General features: G+C 44.6%; 1 protein-coding gene across 1 annotated transcript in view; it reads left to right on the top strand.

The window, feature by feature from the left end:
* Positions 1-24121, top strand: part of SORL1 (sortilin related receptor 1) — a 744876-nt gene that overhangs the window by 242462 nt on the left and 478293 nt on the right. Inside the window, exons 12-13 of the mRNA XM_085645831.1 lie at positions 1799-1887; positions 4552-4730. Coding sequence (XP_085501957.1) covers positions 1799-1887; positions 4552-4730 — 268 coding nt within the window. The remainder of the gene's footprint in view (positions 1-1798; positions 1888-4551; positions 4731-24121) is intronic.

Consider the following 24121-nt stretch of genomic DNA (forward strand, 5'->3'; position numbering starts at 1 on the left):
ACTCAAACAGCTCTCATCTGCCCAACTCCACTCAATCTACCCCACTCCAATCCATCTCACTCCACTCAAATCTACCCCAATCCACCCCACTCCACTACACTCTACCCCAATCTATGCACTCTAATACACCCACTCTTCTCCACTCTATCCCACAGCACTCCAATCTACCCTGATCTATCCCACTCTAATCTACTCCACTCTTCCCCCAATCCATCCCACTTCACCCAATTCTACCCCAGTCTATCCCACTTCAATCTACTCCACCCACCAATCTACCTTAATTCACCCCAATCTACCCCACCTCACTCCACACCAATCTACCCCACTCCAACCCCAATTCGGCCACTTCAATCTATCCCAGCCCACCCTCCTATTCCACTCTACTCCACTCCAAACTATCACAATCTACCCTACTCCAATCTTCACTCCACATCACTCTGTCCTTCCCCACGCCAATCTATCACAATCTACCCCAATCCACTCCAGTCTATCCCACACCATTCCACCCAGCTTACCCCACTCTACCACACTCCACCCCACTCCACCCCAGCCTACCACACTCCACTTCAATCTACCCAACTCCCATCTACTCCATGTAAATCTACCCCACTCAACTCTACCTAACGGCACTCTTTACCCCACCCCACTCAAGTCTACCCCACTCTATTCTAACACACTCCACCCTATTCCACCCAAATCTACCCTACCCCACTCTACCCCACTCTACCCCTCTCTATCCCAATCTACCCTACTACACCCCACTCCAATCTACCCTGCCCCAATCGACCCCACATTACTCTACCTCCACCTCACGAAAATCTACCCCACCACTCTACCCTAATTTAGACAACACCACTCCAATCTACCCCACACTACTTGATCCACTCCTGCCTACACAAATCCATCCCACTCTTCTCCAATCTACCCCACTCCAATGTACCCAATATTAGCCACGGCTCGCATGACTCAAGGGTGGGGAGGGGTCATGCATGGGTTAGCATGTGGGGGTGGAATTTGGGAAATAAAAAAAAAAACTTACCTTACTGGGTCCCGCGCCGCCTCCGCTCCTGGCCGGGTCCTGCGGCTTTCCTGCTCTCCTGCCTCTGCAGGAACAGGAAGCAGGCATTCTCCCTCCCCTAAGCCAATCACAACGCTGCAATGGCAGTGTTGTGATTGGTGCGGACGGCGCCTAGCCGGGCGCCTGTAGGGAGGCCATTTTCTCTATGTAGGCTGCATGCAGCCTACATAGAGAAAATGCAGAGTGCGCATGACTGGTTACCAAACAGTCAGAACCCACAGCATTGGACAAGCCACTCCTCCCCGACCTTGACCAACCAGGCATACCGTTCTGCTTTCTTGCAGCGTTCAAAAAAGCAGTGGGGCGACTCTCCTCTGCCCTAATAGAGGAGCTGCCCTTCCCTATATACCACACTGCCCCTAATGTTTAGCCTTGCTGTACAGCAGCCACACCAGTGTACAACCTGGCTAAATCAAATTGCCAAAGCTAATTGCTCTCACATAAGCGAGACCTATTGGCTGTGCTAACGCTTGCTAATGAAGCTTTTTTCTGTGCTTTATGTCTGAAAAACTAGCATTAGCTTTCAAATGCCATTTTTAAGGGTGTATTTTGTTTAATATAAGCCCAAATGTAAAAATGCACTTTGGGCAATGGGGAGGATTTTCTATAGTGCAGCAAATAATGTCTGAGTGCTAAAATATATAGTCATTGGTTTCTACGTGCATTATATTTCTGTAGTATCTTTTCACTGTTATTTTCACATTTTGGGCGTTTGTCTAGGCACTGCATGGACCCCACTACTATGCATGGGGTGATCACGGAGGTATCCTGATGGCTATTGCTCAGGGGACCGAGACGAACCAGCTAAAGTAAGTTGTCATCTAATTAATTCAGTCATGCCAAGAAGGAATGGGGGCCTGCAAGGTACAGTAGACCTCTGTCCCCTGTATTTGCTTTTGTATATGGTTAAAAAAAATGTAAAGCAACCTGTGTCCAATAAGTGAACAGGTTTTGTGTTTGAAGAAAAAATAATGCTGGCGAGGCATTGCCTCCTGCATGATTACCAAAGGGAAAGCTGTAGTCTGGGGACTAGCTTAGCAACCCACCACAGGAAGTCATTGATTGATTAATGTTTTATGATAGCAATTTGGGTCACAAACCATTGGTTCATTCTTTTCTGAATTTCAAGTAGGAAGAGAAAGCCCCTTTCACAGCCTTTCCTGTTTGCATTGGTAAAGACTTGGCAAGCCTTTTTACCAGTTGCAAAACTGTTCTGTATCATTAAAGAGCTTTTACACACTATTAAAAAGGCCTTTTGCAGTACAGACCCTCTTCGTTTATCATTTGCAGGGTTTTTACCAACGTTGGAACATTTCACATCTTGCCTAACATTCTATTTTCACTGTTAGAGGTGTAACTTGTTATGTAAGGTGCGCTAGCAGTTTTTTTTAAAGCAATTTTTAATGTTATCTTAGAAAAGGTACTGTCATTCATAGCAGTTAATTAATCTGTTTGTACTTTAAAACATCTTTTGCCAATGCACATGTTGAGATGAGAATGGGGAGCCTGCTCCCTCTCCTTGTCTTCTGAATGGGAAGAGTGAGGCAGAAGTGATTCCATTCCCACGTAACCTGTATTACTTCAAGGCCCAAGTTAATCAAAAGATTATTACTGACTCTACATTATAAGTATATCATTACATTATTATATTAGAAATCCCTCACTTACTTCATCATTTGTTTATGCAATCAAAAGATACAGTAAAAACCATTGCCCAGTCATTACAAACCCCTCTCAACTCCTACAACTCACATACACGCCATTCATACATACTCAGACTCCTAGCCATCATCCACACAGTCTCCAAGATATCATTAATGATCCACCATTGAGATAAAGACGATGCAGAGATAATTCTGGAAATGGAGTTTGTTCTCTGTTGGTTAAAAAGCACCTTCTCCTTTGAGGCAAAGGATTAGGAAAACAAAATTGCATGTATTATACATGTAGTGCATGTATTGTACGTGATTAGGAAGATTGAGAATTCCGTATGGGCAAAAGTAAGCATGTCTGCATCTACCTAAGGTGCGAATCGGAGACCAACTTCTAATGGATCTTCATATCCAATATAAGTAGGCATGACTGTTTTTCAGCATAATATATGCACTTTTGTTGTCCTGATCCTTTGCCTCAAATGAGAAGGTGTTTTTTTAGCTAACCGAGAACAAACCCTATGTCCATATTGGAACAAAAATAGACTGGCTCAGGTGTTGCATAGGTGGTTGGAAATTAATATCTCCACCAAAACGTGCATTGACTGTGATCATTTGTGGCGTCTCCCCAGTCAGGATGCAACCTCTGTGGAAGAAAATATAATCATCTCCATGTTGGGTTGTTAAGGATATCTTTGAGACTGTCAGTCAGTGGGTCTTAACCTTTTGACTTCTATGTACACTCACTTAATCATTACTGGAACCTGAGCATTCCCAATGAACCATTATTGGAATCCGGAAATCCCCACTGATTCATTTCTGGAACCTAAGGACCCCGACTTAAGCATTTCGATGTATTGAACCACAAAAATCATACACAGGGACCACTCATCGTCCATACATACACTTGCACTGCTCCCACAAATCAATCTGAGGATACTAACTTAGTTTGTAGCCTCCGATTCGTAATTCCTTCACATTTAACAAACGTTTTTAACATTTTAATTGTACATTTTGCTTCTTTATTTATATCCACTTTATTATTTTGTTAATATTATTTAAATGTCTAAGCAGTCATGGCCCCCTGAGTACGTTTCGCGGACCTCCAGGGGTCCCTAGACCACAGGTTAAAAACCACTGGTGTAGATGTCTGTGAGCCTGTTTGAGTATCTATGAATGTCGTGTATGTGAAGTGTAAGAGTTGAGTGGTGTTTATTACTGGGCAATGGTTTTTCTTGTGTCTTTTGTTAGTATAAGAAATGTATGATAAATATGTTGTGGTTTTTGTAATAGATGTAACTTACTTTATGTGATAAGAAGAAATAAAAATCATGAAAATGTAGTAAATGTGTAAAAAATATTGTTAGGTTAGTAATTATTTTTTGATTAACTTGGGGCTTGAAGTAATGCAGGTTAAGTGGGAATCTGTGCTATAATTACCAGTGGAGGTAAATACTGCTCTTCACATAAAGGGAAATGACGTAGCTCATGGTAAAACCTTCTCAGCCACAGTAAAAAACTAGAGCTAGTGGTAAATGTGAATTACTGCTGCAGGTGATAGGACTATTAACATCAGTCCACATAAGAGCAATTGCATGAGTGAACATAACTCTTCTCCTGAGCTGTTGTATGTTTAACAATTGTCATATTTGAAAGGTCTCAGCAAAGAGGTTTTTGCGTAGACCAAATAGATGCCAGCAATGGAAGACCCCCAAGTTAGGTCATGTTTGTATCGGAATCTTTTTATTGATGTGCATGAAACACATCTGAGAAGTTTTTTCCCCAGATTAATTTTTGGTATCGTTTTACAATTCCTTCCAGATACAGTACAAATGAAGGTGAGAGCTGGAAGACGTTTACCTTTTCCAAGAAGAGTGTGCTCGTTTATGGGCTTCTGACTGAGCCGGGAGAGAAGAGCACAGTGTTCACCATCTTCGGTTCTTACACTGATAATGGCCACAGCTGGCTCATCCTGCAGATCAACACAACAGATGTGCTAGGTAGGTGACTGTTGCATCATCCTGGCCCAAAATTACTTTGTCTAATTTGATTTTATTAGCATTATTATAAGTATACTTGTTTAATGCATCAACTTTATTAATATTGTTCACTATTATTATAACCAATATTGTATTCATACCGACTATAATGAAATATGTGTTAGTTATATTAATATAATCATCATATTGATATAACCTCAAAAGTAAAAATTCAGAGTATCAATATTGATAATAGTGGTACCATTTCTCAAATGAATAATCCAACTGACTTCTTGTTGGCACAGTAAATGTTCTTATTGAACTCTTACTAAATTGCTTCTAGTAATTTTCTTATTTTTGCATTATTACATGTAACTTCTGAATAGAAAGCATATTTGCATAACACAGGCTCACAATCCCTTTAGCTCATCTCCACTCACCCACCTCAACTCTCTATTCAGACTTGCATCATAGCTGCAAATGTGATTCACATTATGTATCACTTTTGTCTCTGAAGTCATTTCATTTTGCCTGCCTCTGTAAGGTGGTTTACTCCATTTATTTTGAATGTCATGTATGTTGGACCTAAAGTCCTAGGGTAGCTTGGCTCAGGTGGAAAGGCCTCGTTCTGGAGTAACATGTCGTGCTTGCATCACACTCACCTCAACACTCCAGCGTATCACCACTAAAAACGACACTACACCAACGTATTATAAAAGTTAGAAAAGCTTTATCTTTCCTTTTATCAGGTTTCTCTTTTCTTTCAAATGAAACCAATCAGTTTTTATCTACACCAGATTAGGGTCAAAACATTTCGTTGTGGTTAAATTGGCAGTACTTAAGTACCTTAGCCCTGATGTGAAATCAAGCACGCCACCTGGTGGTCAAACCCAGCACAGCAAATTCAATAACGCTTTAAAAAGAGTCATTAAACATAGCACTGCACATAGCAATTTCATAGCGCCTTAAATAGAGTCATTAACATAGCGCTGCACATAGCAATTTCATAGCGCCTTAAATAGAGTAATTTACGTAGCACTACACATAGTAATTTCATAGTGCCTTAAATAAAGTCATTAACATAGCACTGCACTTGGTAATTTCATAGCGCCTTAAATAGAGTCATTAACATAGCACTGCACTTGGTAATTTCATAGCGCCTTAAATAGAGTCATTAACATAGCACTGCACTTGGTAATTTCATAGCGCCTTAAATAGAGTCATTAACATAGCACTGCACTTGGTAATTTCATAGCGCCTTAAATAGAGTCATTAACATAGCACTGCACTTGGTAATTTCATAGCGCCTTAAAAGTGGCCCGTCCGCTTAGCGGTGTACTCAGTACCTCATTAGTGCTATCCCCGGCAAGTACCTAAGGCCTTAACGGGACTCTCCGTCTGAGGCGAGGTCCTCGGGCCCCAAACTCCCTTGTCCTGGAGCCCTACAGAGGCAGGAGATGCTGGCGAGGTGGGTCCCAGGTCAGGGGGAAATGTTGTGGCTCACTGGGCCTCCCCAGGGGAGGGGCGAACTCTGGGCCTCTCTACGGCCTTCCGCCCGCCTCCCCCAGGGGTTACCTTTCTCCTCAGCCTTCTCTCGGCCCTTGCGCTGGTTTTCGCCCCTCACGGGCCTCCTCTCAGTCAGCGGTCCACTCTGCGCGGTCCGGCGAGGTGGTGGGGGCTCCGCAGGACTCCAGACGGCTCCGGAGTTTCCCTCAGACTTCCAGGGCCCGCGCCCGCAGCCGCCGATGCAGCGCGACCTGCGGGGCGTGGCCCAGTCGGCAAATCACCCGGCGGCGGGGGCGGCGTCTCGCAGTCCGCCCCCGTCACATGATGGGGGAATCCGCTTCACGGCCTTGCGCAGCCCTCACAGGATGGCTCCAGGCCTGGTGAGGCCTTCGCAGGGTTCCAGTGGGCTTTCCTGCCTTCCGACTGCAGCGATGGGGCCCTGGGCTTCTCCACGGGCCCCGATGACTATGGGGGCGATCTTTCCGGCCCTGGGCCGCAGCGGTGAGCTATTCTCTGGGACAGCCCCGACAGGGGTGGCACAAATTAAGGGGTGGCCTGCAGTTCGGGGGTGGCGAAGTGTTCGGCGCCTAGCGCCCCCTGTCTACTCACAGCGACGCCCAGGCTCAGGACAGGTTGGTTGGAATGCGGCAGGCCACACGCCAGTGGTGGAACAAGATGGGGGGGGACCCAAGCACAGTCAGGAAAATGGTGGATAAGGTCAGAAATGGTCACTCTCTTCACCAGTTCTCTTCAGGGGTCCTGACTAGGCGGGGAGCACAAAAAGTTGACGTGATCCCAGGGTCAGAGGCTGAAGGCAGGGCTAGGTCACGTGGTAGGGGGTGGTGTCAACCGAGGGGGGAGAAGAAGCAGGCCCTAAGAACAGTCAGCTCCCTCCCTCTGGCGCTCCTACCTCCCCACTCAGGTGCCTTACTCCTGACTACCTCAGTTCACTCAAAATGGCCGTCGCACCTCACCTCTATATATAGCCTGGGCCCTGACTGGCTAGAGTGGCCCAGAAGGTTATGGAACTCCTCATGCCAGCGTATGGCCCAGGTTCTAAGGTGACAGTTTAGGCCACCATTTTGTGGAGGAGCTCTCTCCATCCCTCCATTTTAGGGAAGCGCCTTGCGCCACACCATCAATTAGTGATGATGGGGCACCCAGAGCCTCTAAGTCAACACCAAAAAAAACTAGTGGACAGAAAAATTAGAGGGTAAAGGAAGAAAAAATGAGGAGGGGACAGCCAAAGGGCTGGCAGGTCTAACAATGTATTCTTCAGTGTTACCAGTTGGCTGATTGCATAGGTGAAATATCCTTCCCTCCAAATTTGTGGCATTTAGAGGATATACTGCTGCTTTTCACTTTCAGATTCTGATCCTATACTATTGTTTTTTGCAGTCAGTATCTAACATTGACTTATCTGAAGCAGTTCCTTGATTTGGTCGCAAAAGCAAGCATTTCCTTTCTTTTGCTTTGTGCTGTATTCAATAGTATTCTGTTCCAGCACACTTTAAGCCATCTTGCAGGTGCACAGTATTTGAAACCTATTGGGAATACTGACACATTCTGTGGATCTCCCACATCAAGCTTAGAAATTGTTTGAGAATACTCTTAAGTTCTTCCATCAGGAGACGTTTTCCTGTTTTTATATGTTTTTCAGTATAAGTATCCCCCGCCCCCAACTGAATAGAGAGATTTTCGGGAATATTTTTGGTTGTATTGTTCTGATTGTTAAACTTGACCATTCCTGAAATTCAAGCTCAAAATCATGGTCCCTTATGGGTGATGTATGGCGAGGCTTCTATATATATTTTTCACATTGTACACTATGCAAGCCTTGTTTATTGTTAACATGATTGTGCGTATAAAGTGCAAGTATGTGACCTAGTACACACTCTATCTTCTTTTTGTACAGCTAATGCATATGTGTATGGATTGCTATATTTTCAAATTCACACTAACAAATAGAGATGGAAAATGTCCTCTCTATAATGCACACACTGCTCATAAGTGTGGCAGGTGAAATATGGATACTAGAGAAGATGATTTCATGTGCTCCCTCTCATAGGAAGAAGTAGCAGTGAGCTTATATATATATATATATATATATATATATATATATATATATATATATATATATATATTTTTTTTTTTTAAACAAGAAGCATTGTTCAAATATTCTGTGTAATGATACAGGATCTGAACATGAGACAGCTCAAAGCAGTGCTCCTGCGCGCTGGTAGGTAGCGCCATGCATCAAGGCCGTTCCACTCTGGAAGTGACAAACCTAGCCACATAAAAGTGTGACCCCTGTGAGCTGATGTCATTTCTTTCCTTCTTTGCCTTCAGACGCAGATCAGGAGCTCCGCTCCTTGTGTCTTCACTCTATGTAGAGATTTCTTGAAAAAATGTAAGTGCAAGAGAAGACTCTCCACCTAAAATGGCAGGATTTAAACCTTGTAGGAACTGTTTTCTAGCAGATGTCTGTGACCGACTTCACGTGGTGTGCCTCCGGTTCTTGGTTTTGACGCCCAACTCCAAGGCCTGCACTGACTGCACCCAAAGTAATCCAAAAGCCACCTGTGAATGGAAAGCAAAGCTCTATATCGATAGTTACCACCTTGGCAGTGGGGATAAATAGTTATTCCCGCTACTTCCTTTTGCCGAAGAAGGACGGAGGCCTCTGCCCTGTCCTAGATCTTCGTCCTATCAACGCCTTCTTGTGCAAAGAGAAATTCAAGATACTCACCCTGGTCCAAGTTTTTTCTTTCCTGGATCTGGGTGATTTGATTGTTGCACTGGGCCTGCAGAATAGGTTTTGGAAAAAAAAGCACCCTAGATAAAACCTGTTGTTCAAGGTGGACAACGAGCACTTTCAGTTTACCATGCTCCCCTTTGGCGTTACTAATGCCCCTCAGAAGTTTACAAAGATAAGGGTGATTACTGCCCGTCCTTTGGAGGTGGGGAGATACCAGCCTTCCCCTTCCTCAATGACCGACTGTTGAAGATGGGTTCACCACAGTCGGTTGCAGATCACCTCCAGACAATGGCGAACCTCTTGGCATCGTTGGTAATCTCAATGAACCGAAGTCACACATAACTTCTTCGTAGAAGTTTCACTTCACTGGAACCATCCTGGATAGAGTGTTCTTCTGAGCCTTTACTCCAGGCCAACAAGTCCAGGACATTCAGGCTATGATCCTGATGTTTCATCATCTGTCTTGCGTCTCATTATGGATGGCTCTGAGGCCTCTTTGTCTGCTAGCCACCAGCATCCTGCCCAACGACCATATCAAATGGCATATGCGGGCTCTGCAGGGGGATCTAAAGTCTCAGTAGGCCCAACACAAGATGTACATGCCAGATTCCATCCACATGGCTGAGGAGGCTGCAAAAGATTTGCACTGGTGGCTGACCCCTCTCCCTACCTCACCCAGAGATGACTGTGGTGATAGACTCATCACTACTGGGTAGGATAGGCCATCTGGGAGAGATCAAGGTTAGAGGTCTCTTTAGTTTACTGGAGTTGCAGGCCGTTCACTTGGTGTTGAAGACCTTCTTGCCCTCCATCAAGAGACTGCTGGTGCAGGTGCTCACAGACAATTTATTTATTTATAAAGCGCGACATTCATCCCACTGTTATATCACGGCGCTGGCTGTAGCTGGAGAGTGATGAGTCAGGTTATTTTAGTTTGAGGGCAAAAAAAAACGGCAGTGCTAGGGAAATAGATATGTTTTGAGTTTCTTCCTGAACGGCATGTGTTCTTCAGTTAGTCGTAACTCCAGTGGAAGCTTGTTCCAATAAAGTGCTGCAAGGTACGAAAAAGTGCGTCCACCTGTCCTACTCTTACTGATTTTTTTGGTCTCAGCTAATGCTGAGGAGCATGACCTTAGGCATCTGGGTGGGACATAAAATTTGATTCCGTTCTGGAGAATCTTGGCGTCTGTGTAATAAAGTGCCCTATGGGCATGTCCTAGAAGTTTAAAACACGCTCTCTGGCGCATGGACAGCCAGTGAAGTTGCTTCAGGCATTTTGTTGCAGAACTGTATCTGCCCTCATTGCACACTAGTCTAGCCGCTGCATTCTGTATGACCTGCAGATGTTTAAAAAGGTAATCTGGCATGCCGACAAAGTGCATTTCCGTAATCCAGCCTGCTGACAAGCAGTGCCTATGTAAAGGTCCTCCTGCTTTCCAGTGGGATCCAAGGGAATAGCCTTTTTAGGAGCTTCAGGGTGGCGAAGCTTCTACCACACAGGATCCGCACATGGTCTTTCATTGATAAGGTGTTGTCAATGATGATGCTCAGGTTTTTGACGCACTGCTTTGGAGCTGGCGCCCTGCCCAAAGAGTGGGGCCACCAGGATGTGTTCCAAATGTGAGGTTTTTTGGAGTGGCAAAAAAGTACCTAGCTGTACAGTTTGAGTTCTATTACATAGGAATGAGCTCAACCATTGAAGGGCCTTAGCATGTATCCCTTTTTCATGCACCCCATTTGTTAGTGCTACAAGCAAGGTGGGAGTAGGTCATTGGTCCTGTTCCAATAGGTCCTGCACCTCTAGAGTTAGCGGAATTGTCAAGGTAATTCCCTGATGGTACACCACCTGGAGGGATCTTTAGTCACCACCGTGGACCAACTCATCTGGCAGCATTTAACGAATGACGAATGGTACCAACACCCGGAGATGGCACCGGGCATCTTCCAACAAAGTAGAGAACCCTGGCTCGATCTCTTTGCCACCTTCGAAAACTTTCAGTGTCAACACTTTTGCACGTTGGAGTTTCCACGAAGGCTTCCCCCCCCGGCAGTGCATTCCACCTAGAGTGGAGACTTTCTCTCGGAGACACTATCTCTCCTGCCCTGAGTTCTCACGAAGATCAGGAATGGCTGGTCTCAAATAATCTTAGTGGCTGTGTACTGGACCAGGTGAGTATGGTACCTTGAACTTATGGACTTGAGCAACTGCTCTCTGATCAGGTTGCTTCTTTGGAAGGGTCATTCTGTTGCAGCAGGGCATGTGCCAGAGCCATAGCAACCTGCACCTCTGTGCCTGGAGATTGAATAGTAACAGTCAATCTCCTTGCATCTTCCTCCCGACGTCCTTTATGTCATCTTGGCAGCCAAACACCCTTCCACAAAATCTGTGTATGCAGGTTGCTAGGACAAGTCTGTGGCTTGGGGACATAACCCTTTATTTGGCTCCATTGCTGGTAAAACTGTTCTGTGTTTATGTTTGCTTTGTTAAGGCCCAGCAATGTCTTGCTCAGGTCACAGTTAAGGGTTGCCTGTCTGCACTCTCTGCCTTTCTGTTTTTGAGATAACGGTGAGGCCTCCCTATACCACCTTTGCTTGTGGAGAAACTGATGTTAGGGGCATGAGCTGCATTCCTACCTGAAAGAGGGCATGCTTTGTCATGTTAGACAAACCATCTCCCTCCTGACCTTCTTTGCTCCGCCTTATTCCTCGAAAGAGTAAGACACTCCATCATTTGTACCCCCAAGAGTAAACTTGGCATTTAAATTAATCGTACCAAAGAATATTGGGTGGATGATCAGCTGTTTGTTGGCTGTTCTGGTTGAAGGGCAAGGCAGTACGAAACTGACTATCTGTTGATGGATAGCCTCTGCATTAAGATCTGCTGAGAATTGGCTTAGACTCAGCCCCATGAAGGTTTGAAGGCTCTATCACTAGAGCCAAAGCTGCCACCACAGCTTGGGCACGCGTAGAGTCTGTCCTGGAAATCTGTCAGACAGCTACGCATGCATCCGTGCACACATTAATTAAGCACTACTGTCTTAACAGTAAGGTCTGTTGAGATTGGCATATTGCCCGCTCAGTCCTACAGGACTTATTAGTCTGAGCCATTCCACTGAACTACCACCTTGGGAGGTACTGCTTAGGTATGTACCAAATGTAATGTATTTTTGATGGATATGCTAACCGATGTTTCCTTACTGTCCTCAAGCATCCTCTTTCTGTGGTATGGTTTCTTCCATCTGAAAAGATCCCAACTTAGGAATCTGTACAGGTTTTTTTCTAATTCGCCTATGAACACAGTGTCTGAAACTGATGTCAGCGCATATGAGTGTCGCTTATATGTGGCTTTGTTCGTCACTGCTGATGCAGAACAGCATTGACGCAGAGTCGCTTGGCCCTTACTACCAGTATGTAGGAGAACTGCTTTTGAGTTTTCTGGATCCAGTCTGGCACCTGGAGGTGGTCACTAGGTAAGGAATCTGCCATTGGATAAGCGGATCCATCGTAAGTTGCATTACTAAAGATTAGTAACTTGTTCTGTGAGGTATGAGACAGCGATCTGTATATACCACCTGGCTAAGAGATAGTCTCTGACAGTTTTCTGACACCTAATACTTGGACTAACCAGAGCATAACTCTGCAAGAGAGGAGAAAAGTTGGTAACCTTTTGGGCTTTATGGATATCTACTAGTTCTGACCTCAGTTGTTTGGTGGTAACTCAAACTTGGATTTGGAAGTCCTGCTCTGTGATGACTATAAACCTGCTGTGTAGAAAAGGGAACACTACCTTAATCGTAGTCACTCTTGCATCATTGCCAATAAACTATTCAGATATTCGACACTTTGAAGTTCCAGCTGAGGTGTCAGTACCATAACACTTCCTAGGTAGCACCTGATATTGTTGGCTTCAAAAATTCAGGAATTGAACTACACTAAGTCTTCCTCTTACTCAAATAATTGGTCTGTTCAGCACTTACCAAATACAAATTAACAGTTCAATTTGATTCCAAGGCCTTTAGAATTAGAATTTGAAAAAAGGGGCACCGGTCAATACCTAGGGATTTAAGCCGTGTGTTCAGATGATATATTCAGTCAAAGCCAAAATCACCACCTGCCCACATTTGGAGAAACAAGGTACGCATGCTGCGAAGTTTAAGGGGAGCTATAAGGCTGAAATCTTTTTTTTTTTTTCAAACTCTTAGCTCTCTACATTTAATACCTCATTGCTCACAGATAAAACAATTATTGTGTCCTATATCTCGGTCTAAAGACCCCTTTGCACATAGAACCTCAACTTTAAAGCTTGGTTTTTGTCAACTGTTGACCCACATCTGAACTTGAAGCTTCTTAATGGTGAACAGATTTTTTATGCAAGAGCTCTATGCCTGGCATCAGCAATTACTATTGCCACCAGGTGCATGTGAACTAAACCTTTCCTACCCTTGTAGGAGACTTGGTGAAATGTAGCCTCTTAATACAATAAGTAGCATATAATGAGACACTATAATACAGATATTCATCACACAGTTAAAGGCTAACACTTGGCTCCTAGCATTTATCTTTCTTAATTCTGTAGCAAATGTATGCCATCGAAAGTAGAAGCTCTGAGAATTCTCGAGATTGTTGACACAAAAGCAAATGGCACTACATTATCCAAAAGAATTAGAAGCCCTCTGAAAAGTATTGGCTTTTCTTTGCATGCTGGTCATCCTACCACAAACAACTTGCCATGGCGCACAACTTAAACTTAGTGTATCCATAGAAATGAATGCTAGCCACAAATTGAATTCCTCACCTCAGGAATATATGGTAAACAGTGCATAGTATATCCATTTATTCCATCTCTTATTCATCATACTAAATGGGGAGTATGTTTATTATTATACAGTGCTGTACATGTACATTTTTGGTCAGAAACCGTCCCAGATAGAAATCTTAGGAATCATCAGCGCTTCATTTACATTCATAGGCCAATTGGTGAAAGACAAGTGTGCTCAAGACCGATTATATAGTGAATGTTTCTAAATAACTAAAACTGTGTCCTTAAGACTATCCCATCCATTTGGAATACAGTGTAGGCAGACCTGTTGAGACAAAGACCCATCGCATGTGCCATAGAAGAGTTTTGAAATGTATTGACCTAGAACTAGGAGGGGGAAACATGCGTTGCATTTATTGGCTGTAGAGATTGCTAGATTCCCAAAATAGGTTAAAAAAATTGACTTCAAAAGAAGGAAGTGGAGCATGTGCAAAAATCACTAGGCCAGTGCCAACGTCTGCCCCTAAAATATAAAAAGGGAATGTTAAATTGAATAACAACTGTCATTGATTGATAATGTACTTATTTAGTGTCTTGTGTGTATTCTCACAGCCACATATAGGTATTCTATATTACAATAAAAAAAAGATTTTATTGGGTTTCATAAAGTGTAACGAGGGTTACCAGTGGGTACACCTTTTAGACATAGTAACACGGTGTTAGGGACAAAACTACATTAAAGCTCCTACATTATCAAACAATAAGAGCGAGAGGGATGTCATCGACACATCATGATCATTTTGACATATTTAATTATCATAGATTTCACAGTGTAATTTAAAACGGGCACAGCAACCTCATCATCATCCTCAGCAAGTCCATAATATGCAATCCAGCTCTTATAGACCCTTGGCTTGCCTTTCCCTCTTGCAACGTTTCTACCCCGGTGGGACAGGAGTCCCGGGGCCGATAGACTGTCTTCCTTCTTCAGCGACCTGTAATCGCTCACCTGCACACCTGTGATCAGTAAGGGGACTACAAATCCCACAAGCCTCAGCACTGCTGTACCACCTGAGGGGGAGGCGAGAGCAATGCGCTATAAAGCGCCGCCTCTCCCCCCGCAGCGCGGGACGCGCGCGGGCGGCGCCCGGGCTAAGCCCGGGCCAAGGGCGGGCCCGTCCTTGCCCGTCAGTGACCGTTTGAGGCCGGGCTGGGCCCTCTCTCTTGGCCCTTGGATCCGGTGGTTAGTTTGGACGTTGTAGGGATTTACAAATCTATTCTGTATAATTTGTGGGGTATTTGTTTATTTAAATACAGGCTTCCTAGGTGGCAAGTAATCTCTTGATATGAGTAAGAGAAAGGCTGAGGGCAGGATGGTGGGGACTCTTGACGATTATTTAACTAGGGCAGAAACAGCAATTAACCAGAAGATATTAGCCGTGGAGCGAAGGCTATCCCTGGAACCAACCCTAATATTACCTTGTGCACAGCCTTTTGATGTACAGGATAACATAAAGAATAATCGGGCGGGTAATTGTTCCCCGACGGGACCTGTATGTTTAACATCTAGGTCTGGGATTACAGACTCCTCTTTAATTGTAAGTAGCCCCTCTAGCCCAGCTATGGTAACCACACGGGGTAAACAAAAAGTTACTTGAGCCAAAGCCAGCGAACCGCCCTGTAAGAAAAGGAAAGGACGAGGTCCTAGTAAAAAAAGTGCTCCTAAGGCTGCTTCCGGTAACATAGGGGCTCAATTCCATGGGAACCCTATTGCCCCTGTAGGCACCACACCATCGCAACCTATGGCCCAGCATAACTTCGAGCTTTTATGTTCTCTACTTAGGGAACAGTTAGTATCCCTCATACAACCCGTCCTGGAAAAGTTAGATTCTGTGGTGGTAAGGCTTAACTGCATCGAAGCAAGCTTGACAAATAAACAATCTTTAGCCGCATCATTACTCTAGTCGAATCCCAAGATAGTGGCTAGCTACACTGGTGAAGGGGCTATTAATAGACACTATGCCCCAAGTCCTCAAGCAGATAACCCTCATGATCCCTTAGTGATCAAGGAACTCCCAAATCGGTCTATGGTCCCTCCCAATATTGGTAGTAGGCCGTCGACCGAACAGCAGTCAGTGGGGAATAGGTTAAGGTCTGTTGCCCAAGTTACAGAGGGCCCTGATGCGATATCAAGTTTACATCTTTCCCCGGAAGCCACACCCTATACAGTTATTCTAGCTAACGTTCCAACACTTCCAGAAGGGTCTAGGGAGCACTGGTCTAATCTTAAAAACAAAGCCCTGTACTGTCTTGGGAAAAAATTTGGGGCCAGTAAAACGTTGTTTGAGGAATTTAAACTGGTTAGGCGGGTGAATTGGGTTGGTTATTCCCAAAAGTCATTGGCAGGGTATTGTGTGGTACTGAGCTTTAGGTCCCCGCTACTGGTAGAACATATACTAGATATGGCCTCCCATTATGCTCCCACCCCCAGTGAGATTATGATTCTACCCCTAGGTTATTTTTATAGACCAGCAAGGGCCATGTTCAACAGACAGCACTGGGCCCCGCACAGTGCTCCCCAGCAGGGTCTGCAGCCTATTATGACACATAATCGATTTTCCGCCTTATCTACCCTGGAGGATAACGACTGACTGAGGGATAGCATTGTCCTCCCTCGGCCTGTGGTAATAGGGGTCTAGTACCATCATGTCGGGAGTTACTTGTTCAAGTAAATCCAATGGCCCAAGGAGAGGAATCAATTTTATGGCCTACATATGAAGGTTTACCCAGTGTCTGTCCTGTTTCCCCTTCTAACCTGGCTAATCAGGTGGCAAATACAAAAATTGGTTGCCACAATGTTACGATCTCTCCTAGAATATAGCCGGGTTACAATCCAGGTTGGCTGTACCCGATTGGGTGGTTTTTGTCGACCAGGTGGATACATGGTGCTTTCAGGAGACCTGGGCGGTAGATCCTATATTTCGTGTAGGGTTTTTGAATTACTTCAATGTGAGGGTATTACAGTAGTGGAAGTTCCGATCGATAACCCTGATATCCTGGTCATCAGGGTTACCTCCACAAGGGGTCTTAACATCCTTATCATAAATATCTATGTGAGGGGTCTTCCAGGAGGTAAGTGTTCCCCGACAGTTTTTCTTCTGGAGCAATTACTTAGCACTGAGCCCATAGATGGTCATAGGGTGGTGGCAGGTGATATTAACACCTGTTTTGAGCCTTTGGGCGATGATGACGGGAAACTGTCTGAGGTTGAGGACTCCGTGTGGGGAATCCCTCAGTTGGAACTAAAACCCATAAAGAAATGGACCCAAGCGGCCTTACACGTGAAGGGATTGTGCCTTGAAAAGGGTTTGAGGGCTGCTAATGGCAGAACGAAATCGGACAGGTCTGGGAAGATGACTTTCGACAATGGCAGAAGTGGGAGTAGAATAGATTATATTCTGGTTAATCGGGAATTGTGGCCGGCTAACATAGATATGGTGGTGACTGATAGGTTAGAAAGTGACCACAACCCCCTGACGTTGTCTTTATCTGATAGCAGTTTTATTGGTTCCCCCATCGATGATGCTAGTATTGTGCAAGCGCAAGTTATGCTAACTAATGACCAGAGAAGGGTTCGTTGGCCAAAGATAGCTTCTAATGTGAATACACGGGCTGCTATTGGGAATTTGGTTAGTATAGCCATGCATAAACTGACCAGATGTGAGTCCGAGGAAGGGATTAATTGTATTATCCCGAGTATCCATAGTGAATTATTTGTGGGGCTTAAATCTCTCTTCATTAAAAGCATTCCTGTTAATGGTAAAACTAATCTCCTGAGGGAAAATTCCTGGTATGATGTAAGTTGTAGACAGACCCATAAAGCTTTGTTAACAGCTATTAAATCTAGGTTACCAGTAACCATTAGGAGATGTAGAGTTGCATACAAAACTGCCCAAACAAAAGCAAAGAAAAACTGGGATGAAACTCGTTGGAGGGAGCTATACGAGGTGTGTGAGGGTAGAAATATGTGCCAATTTTGGCACCTCCTTAAATGGGGCAGGTACCCGTAGGATATGACCTCGGCTACTCATGTTGAACCCGAACAGTGGGTTAGCTTTTTTGAAAACCAGTTTAAGTCTAGGGACAGGTTAGAAGCAGTAACTTGGTCATTTAGTGGTGAAGAAGTTCTACAGTTTGCTCCCAGTGAGGTAAAGTCAATTTTGAAATCTCTTCCGAGTGGTAAAGCTCCGGGACCCGATTGTATTCCCGCAGATTTATTTAAGCAGGAGCAGGACCTATGGGTCCCCTATTTAACCAGCCTAGCTAATGCCCTGGCCAGTGGAGCATCGGTTCCGGATTCTTGGTTCGGGGCAGAGATATTGCCGATCTATAAGAAAGGTGATCGCTCTGCCCCGGCCAACTATCGCCCGATTAGCCTTATAGATGCAGTTCAAAAAATTATAGCTCGTTTGCTATTGGGTCGTATTCAGAGTTGGATGTCCGAAACTGATATACTAACGCCATTACAGGCGGGTTTTCGGACGCATGTCTGATCCCTCGACCAAGCTTTCAGGTTCATTCTCTTATATTGTAAGGAAGTATATCTTGGGGGTGGCATGCTTTTTGCAGCCTTTGTGGACCTAAGGTCTGCATTCAATTTTGTGCCAAGGCCCAAACTGTGCGAAGTCCTCCGGGAGATGGCTATGCCGCCAGAACTGTTGAGGCTGTTGATTAATCTGCATGAACATACATACGCCCAGGTTCACTGGGGAAAACCAGGGGAGGTGACAACAAGATTTGAGGTGTCCAAAGGGGTAAGACAAGGGTGTATACTGGCCCCCACCTTGTTTTCCTTGTTCATTAACGGGGTTATAAATTATTTTTTAAACTTCCCGACAGATGCACCCTCCATTGCTGGTATGAAAGTCCCCTTGCTCATGTTCGCGGATGACACTCTTTTAATTTCTAAGACGCGACAGGGGTTACAGTTAGCACTGTCCCGTTTTGAGTTGTTGTGCCGCGAACATGAGCTTGAGGTAAATGTGGGGAAGACCAAGTTTATGGTTCTTCGTGGTGCTAGACCAGTAAAAGCAAGGGTTGAAATGGGAGGAGCCACTCTGGAACAGACATCTACTTTCACCTATCTGGGGGTCACTTTTAGTGACAATCTAAGTTGGAAGTCTCAGATTGACCTCTTCACCGTAAAGCATATACAACTAGGTGGAGCCTTGCTCAAAGAACATAGGCATTCCATAATTAAAAATTAACTGTAAAGGGAGGGACAGAAGGGGCTATTTCCGCTCACAGAGGAGTGGGAGGTCCAGCGAGGTAAGGTGCCCCAACAGTAAGACTATCAAGAAGAGTTGTACCTGCTGTTCCTCAAGTGAAAAAAGGAGGAGTCAACAAGAAGGCTGGATATAACTAAATACACTATGTGTATAAAGTTGGTAATCCTTTTGTTGGATAATAATGCCCTCACACACCCTTTCAGGTGTCATGCTTCATCATATGGGCTGCTCCTCGTCGGGCCGGCGGTGCAATGCCTAACGGGCTCCCTAAAAAGGGGCACTTTATCGGAGATCTTCAATCCAACAGCCGTTTGGTGAAGTGCGGGTATGGGGGCCTGACTAATGTAGATGTAAAAAAGTGATTTAAAACAGGGTTGGTAGTACCGGTGTAGGAATTAAATTTTATTCTGAAGGTCTCCTTCCCTGATTAAAGAACGTGTAAATGGCACTCAACAGAGTATGTCTCTTATGAGAGCGCTCTAAGTTGGTGTTTAATGGTCAACATGTTTCTCGCTAGGAGCTCATGCACTCGCGATTCTTCAGGACCTATGAAAACTATCTACAAAAAGAAGAGAACTATGTGATATTAAGTCTCTAAATCAAAACAGGTTTAATGTGAATCAGTGATCCACCAATTACTGTTGTGGTCCGCAGTCCTACTGAATAGGGTGAGTCCTGTGAGTTTATTCTTTGCTGCTGCTATTTTTTAAACGTACTCCACATAGGCGAATAGTCACTATAGTTCACTATGAGGGTACACCACTTAATAACTGTGTCCTGTTGCGCCTTACGCATCAGAAATCACCACCGATCCATATTAACGTGGATTAATTAGTCACCTCGAAGGCTGTTCTTTCATTTACCTTTTGCCTGTTGACATGTCCATTTGAATTTCAATACATGATCAATACAACCTACCTTCTTTTCTTCACAGGTAGTACCAGATCATGACAGGTATTTTAGTCAAGTGACACTGATTCACATTAAACCTGTTTTGATTTAGAGACTTAATATCACATAGTTCTCTTCTTTTTGTAGATAGTTTTCATAGGTCCTGAAGAATCGCGAGTGCATGAGCTCCTAGCGAGAAACATGTTGACCATTAAACACCAACTTAGAGCGCTCTCATAAGAGACATTATACTCTGTTGAGTGCCATTTACACGTTTTTTAATCAGGGAAGGAGACCTTCAGAATAAAATTTAATTCCTACACCGGTACTACCAACCCTGTTTTAAATCATTTTTTTACATCTACATTAGTCAGGCCCCCATACCCGCACTTCACCAAACGGCTGTTGGATTGAAGATCTCCGATAAAGTGCCCCTTTTTAGGGAGCCCGTTAGGCATTGCACCGCCGGCCCAACGAGGAGCAGCCCATATGATGAAGCATGACACCTGAAAGGGTGTGTGAGGGCATTATTATCCAACAAAAGGATAACCAACTTTATACACATAGTGTATTTAGTTATATCCAGCCTTCTTGTTGACTCCTCCTTTTTTCACTTGAGGAACAGCAGGTACAACTCTTCTTGATATTCCATAATTAAACCTATGGCCCCCCTGATTAAAATTTATGGGTCTAAAATTCTTCCAACGGTAATGTATGGTGCTGAACTATGGGGGTTTAGCAATTTGGATTCCCTGAGGGTGGCACAAAACAAATTTCTTAGGTCTGCAGTAGGGTTACCACAATCATCCCCACGCATACCTCTCTTATATGACCTAGGTTGTCAGCCTGTTGAGGACATGGTGCGGTATAGGCCGCTGGCGTTTTGGCGGCGCCAGTGGATTACCCCAGAACTGTCCCTGTATGCCAAGGCATTACTAGAAGTTAAAGCTCTAGGGGGCTCTCATAGGATCAGATGGCTGTCTGAAATTAAAACTATCTTGATTGATATGGGGATGGGTGAGTTATGAACCAACCCCGAGACGGCTGTTTTCCCCCCCGAAAAAGATCCTTAGGGACACCTATTGGCAATGGATTAAAGTTAAGCGTCATGCATCCCTGACTAGTAGTTCTTTGACTATAACATATCTGGCTGTCAAGGATGATTCCTTTCTTGAAGAGTATTGGGACATAATAACAAAGCTGCAGGATCGAAAACTTTACCACCAGTTTAGACTCGGCTCCCTACCGCTACGTTGTTTTACAAAAAGCTGGATTACATCTGGTAGTGATAAATGTCCCCTATGTAAGGATAAGATCGAAACAGTCGATCATCTTCTCTTTGTCTGCCCAGAGTATCTCCAACCAAGACGTTTGTGGTTACACCCTGTATGCCGTGAACTGGGTGTTAGATCTGCGCAGGCAGCTAGCAGAATATTGAAGTCTGATGCATCAAAATGTGTGGTTATTGGTGTGGCTAAATTTATTAGTTGGGCATGGCTCCTACGGTACCGGAGGATTAGTCCCTAATTATCTGGCCCCTAAATAATGCTGAGACAAACGTGGTATAGGCTTTACTTGATTTTAAGGTCAAGGCAGGAGGATTTCTACTATTTCTTTTATTATAACCACTTTTATCAACTGTCAAGTCGTTTGCAAAATTGTATATTTAATATTTTCTTATTACTGATTTTAGTATGTTACTTATTTATTTGTCTTATTAAGTTTGTGTTAAACTATATTCTTACTATTTTTAATTAATTGCATATTATGAAATGTTAGTATGTCTTTTATGATGAAATATTCGCAATAAAGACTTTTTGACTTGCAATCCAGCTCCCCTTTTTTTAATGAAATGTATGTAGGCACCTCCTGGTGTTATACACTACTCTTTCTGCTGCCATGATTAAATCTATAGACTTCTTCCATTCAGCTATGTTGAGTACTTCAGGAGCTCCACTGTGCCTGGCCAGGTCCTGTTTGGCCACCACCAAACCCAGATTACACAGCAGCAGTTTCGCCTGGGGTACATCCATGTCATTGGGCATCCCTAGGAGGACATACTTAGGGTCTTCAGGCAACTGCACCCTTAGTATGGCGTTGAGTTCTGACAACACTCTGCACCAGTATAGTTGTAGGGTGGAACAGGTCCATAGTGTGCGGATAAAATCTCCCTGATTCCTCCCATAGTGCAGACAGTCTGGTGATGGTACTCTGCCTATTTTATAGAGGCAAGCTCTATCATAATATATCCTCTGTAGGCATTTGAATCGGATGAGGCGTAACCGGGCTCTAATTGCTACTTCTCGTGGGAACATCAATGCTTCCTCCTGATCTAGGTCTTCAAATATCCAATATCTGTGTCCCACGCAGCCCTCAATATTAGGCGGGTGGCAGGCATGTCATTATTATTCTGGAAGGTCTTGTGGGATATTTTCAACTTTACATTCATGTAAGAGTTGTAGGTATTTATAGTACTGTCGGTCATGGATTTGAAATTCCCTCTGGAGGGAAGAACAGGGCATCAAGTTTCCCTCCTTAAGCAATTCACCCCCCCTCGGAAATGCCTATCCCACATTACAATTTTTTATCAATCTGTATATTCAAAACCAAATTGTTTTGTAGAAATAAAGAGCCACAGAGCTTTTTAAAGTTGTGTTGCATGTTAAGATATTGTTCACATTAACTTTGTACTATATAAAATATTGTGAAAATCTGAAATTTCACTCTTAAAGCAATTACCTTGAATCTTGTTGTTTTCAAATGTTCAGGTACATGTCCTTCTGGAACGCCCTCCCTTTAGGCCTAAGGCTAGCCTCCCCTCACACCCACTTTAGGTCCCTTCTAAAAACTCACCTGTTCCGTAATGCCTACAATTAACGCTTCCAGCCCCACGGATTGTTTGTTTTCCTTATGCTTTAGCGCTAAGAAACCGCTGGGTGTTAGTTGCGCTTTATAAGTTCCTTTTACATGACATTACATTACATTAGAAGCCAGGAACACATTCAAATAATAACGTTTCACAATAAGTTAAGCACAAATATGGCTGGGGTCCTAGGGGCGTACCAGACCATATACTAAAAAAGAGGTTTAGGAAAGTCGACTTGCAAAATGACGAGGCCTAGGGCCTTTAGAATCGCTGGGGCTTCACTAATGCAGTAAAAGCAGGTAAGTAACAGACTCACGGGAGACGCATGCAGTGTGAGAACACAGCCGCGGGTTCCCTATTGATTACAATGGAGCACGTCGCGGTTTGATTTTTAAAGTTTTAGGGTACTTCGAGGAAGTCTACAAGCAAGCCACTTACAAGGTAAGTAATTAGAGGGCCAACACACACTAGGGCACCAGAGTGCACGAGTTACCTCACCCAGGGAAGCCGGGTGCATAGGTGTCTTTTGGTGTCGGGTCGCGTCGCTGTTTTCTATGGAGACCAAAGAAGATTTGCTGCTTGCGAAGACTGAAGAAGTGTCCGGTGGAATCCAAGGCTGGATTCAAGATGCAGATGACCTGAAAATTGAAGGGACAGTGTTCACAGTCACTTGCCAGTGACCCGGGGCCAGGAAGATGAATGCCTCGGAAGTCGGGTGATTTCAGGTGATCAAGGGTGTTTTGACTCTTCGCTCACGAGGTCCAGGAGAGATCGACGATGACCAGCAGCTGGATTCGGAGTGTCCCACGACGTCTGCAGCTGACTGCGTTGTTGGCAACCGGATTGGAGCCAACAAGCCTTGGCAACAGCAAGTCTTGTGGAAAGTGAATTTAGTCAATGGTGCAGACCAGCAAGGTCTGAGGGACTCCCCCAGCGAGGGTGAGTGAGGGCAGTCCTGGAGCAACCAGGGGAGCCCTTTGAGTCGATAAAGTCTTCGGGGGACCCACAAGCCAACGGGCAAGGGATTGCGAAGACGCCTCTTCTGGAAATGCTTCACAGGAGCCCACGGTCACTCGGGACGGAGTTGGCCTCTGATTGTCGCTGCAAAACCTGCTGGAGGCTTGGGCCACAAATGGTCCAATGCACAAGTTCGTAGAACGTCGTGAAGGGGTTGCACTCGACAATAGTGCACGGTACCCGGGTATTGCTGTTCCTCGCCACTCGTGGGGTCCACTTGCCTCAGCTCTGCCAGCTGCAGAGGGGCCCTGCTCAGGCAGAGGCACCCCCTCACATTGTAAACCAAGCACCCTGCCCTCAGGATTGATAGGGCCTACCTTGGGGGTG

This window comes from Triturus cristatus, chromosome 3_1, assembly GCF_964204655.1.
Source record: "Triturus cristatus chromosome 3_1, aTriCri1.1, whole genome shotgun sequence".
Lineage (NCBI taxonomy): Eukaryota > Metazoa > Chordata > Amphibia > Caudata > Salamandridae > Triturus > Triturus cristatus.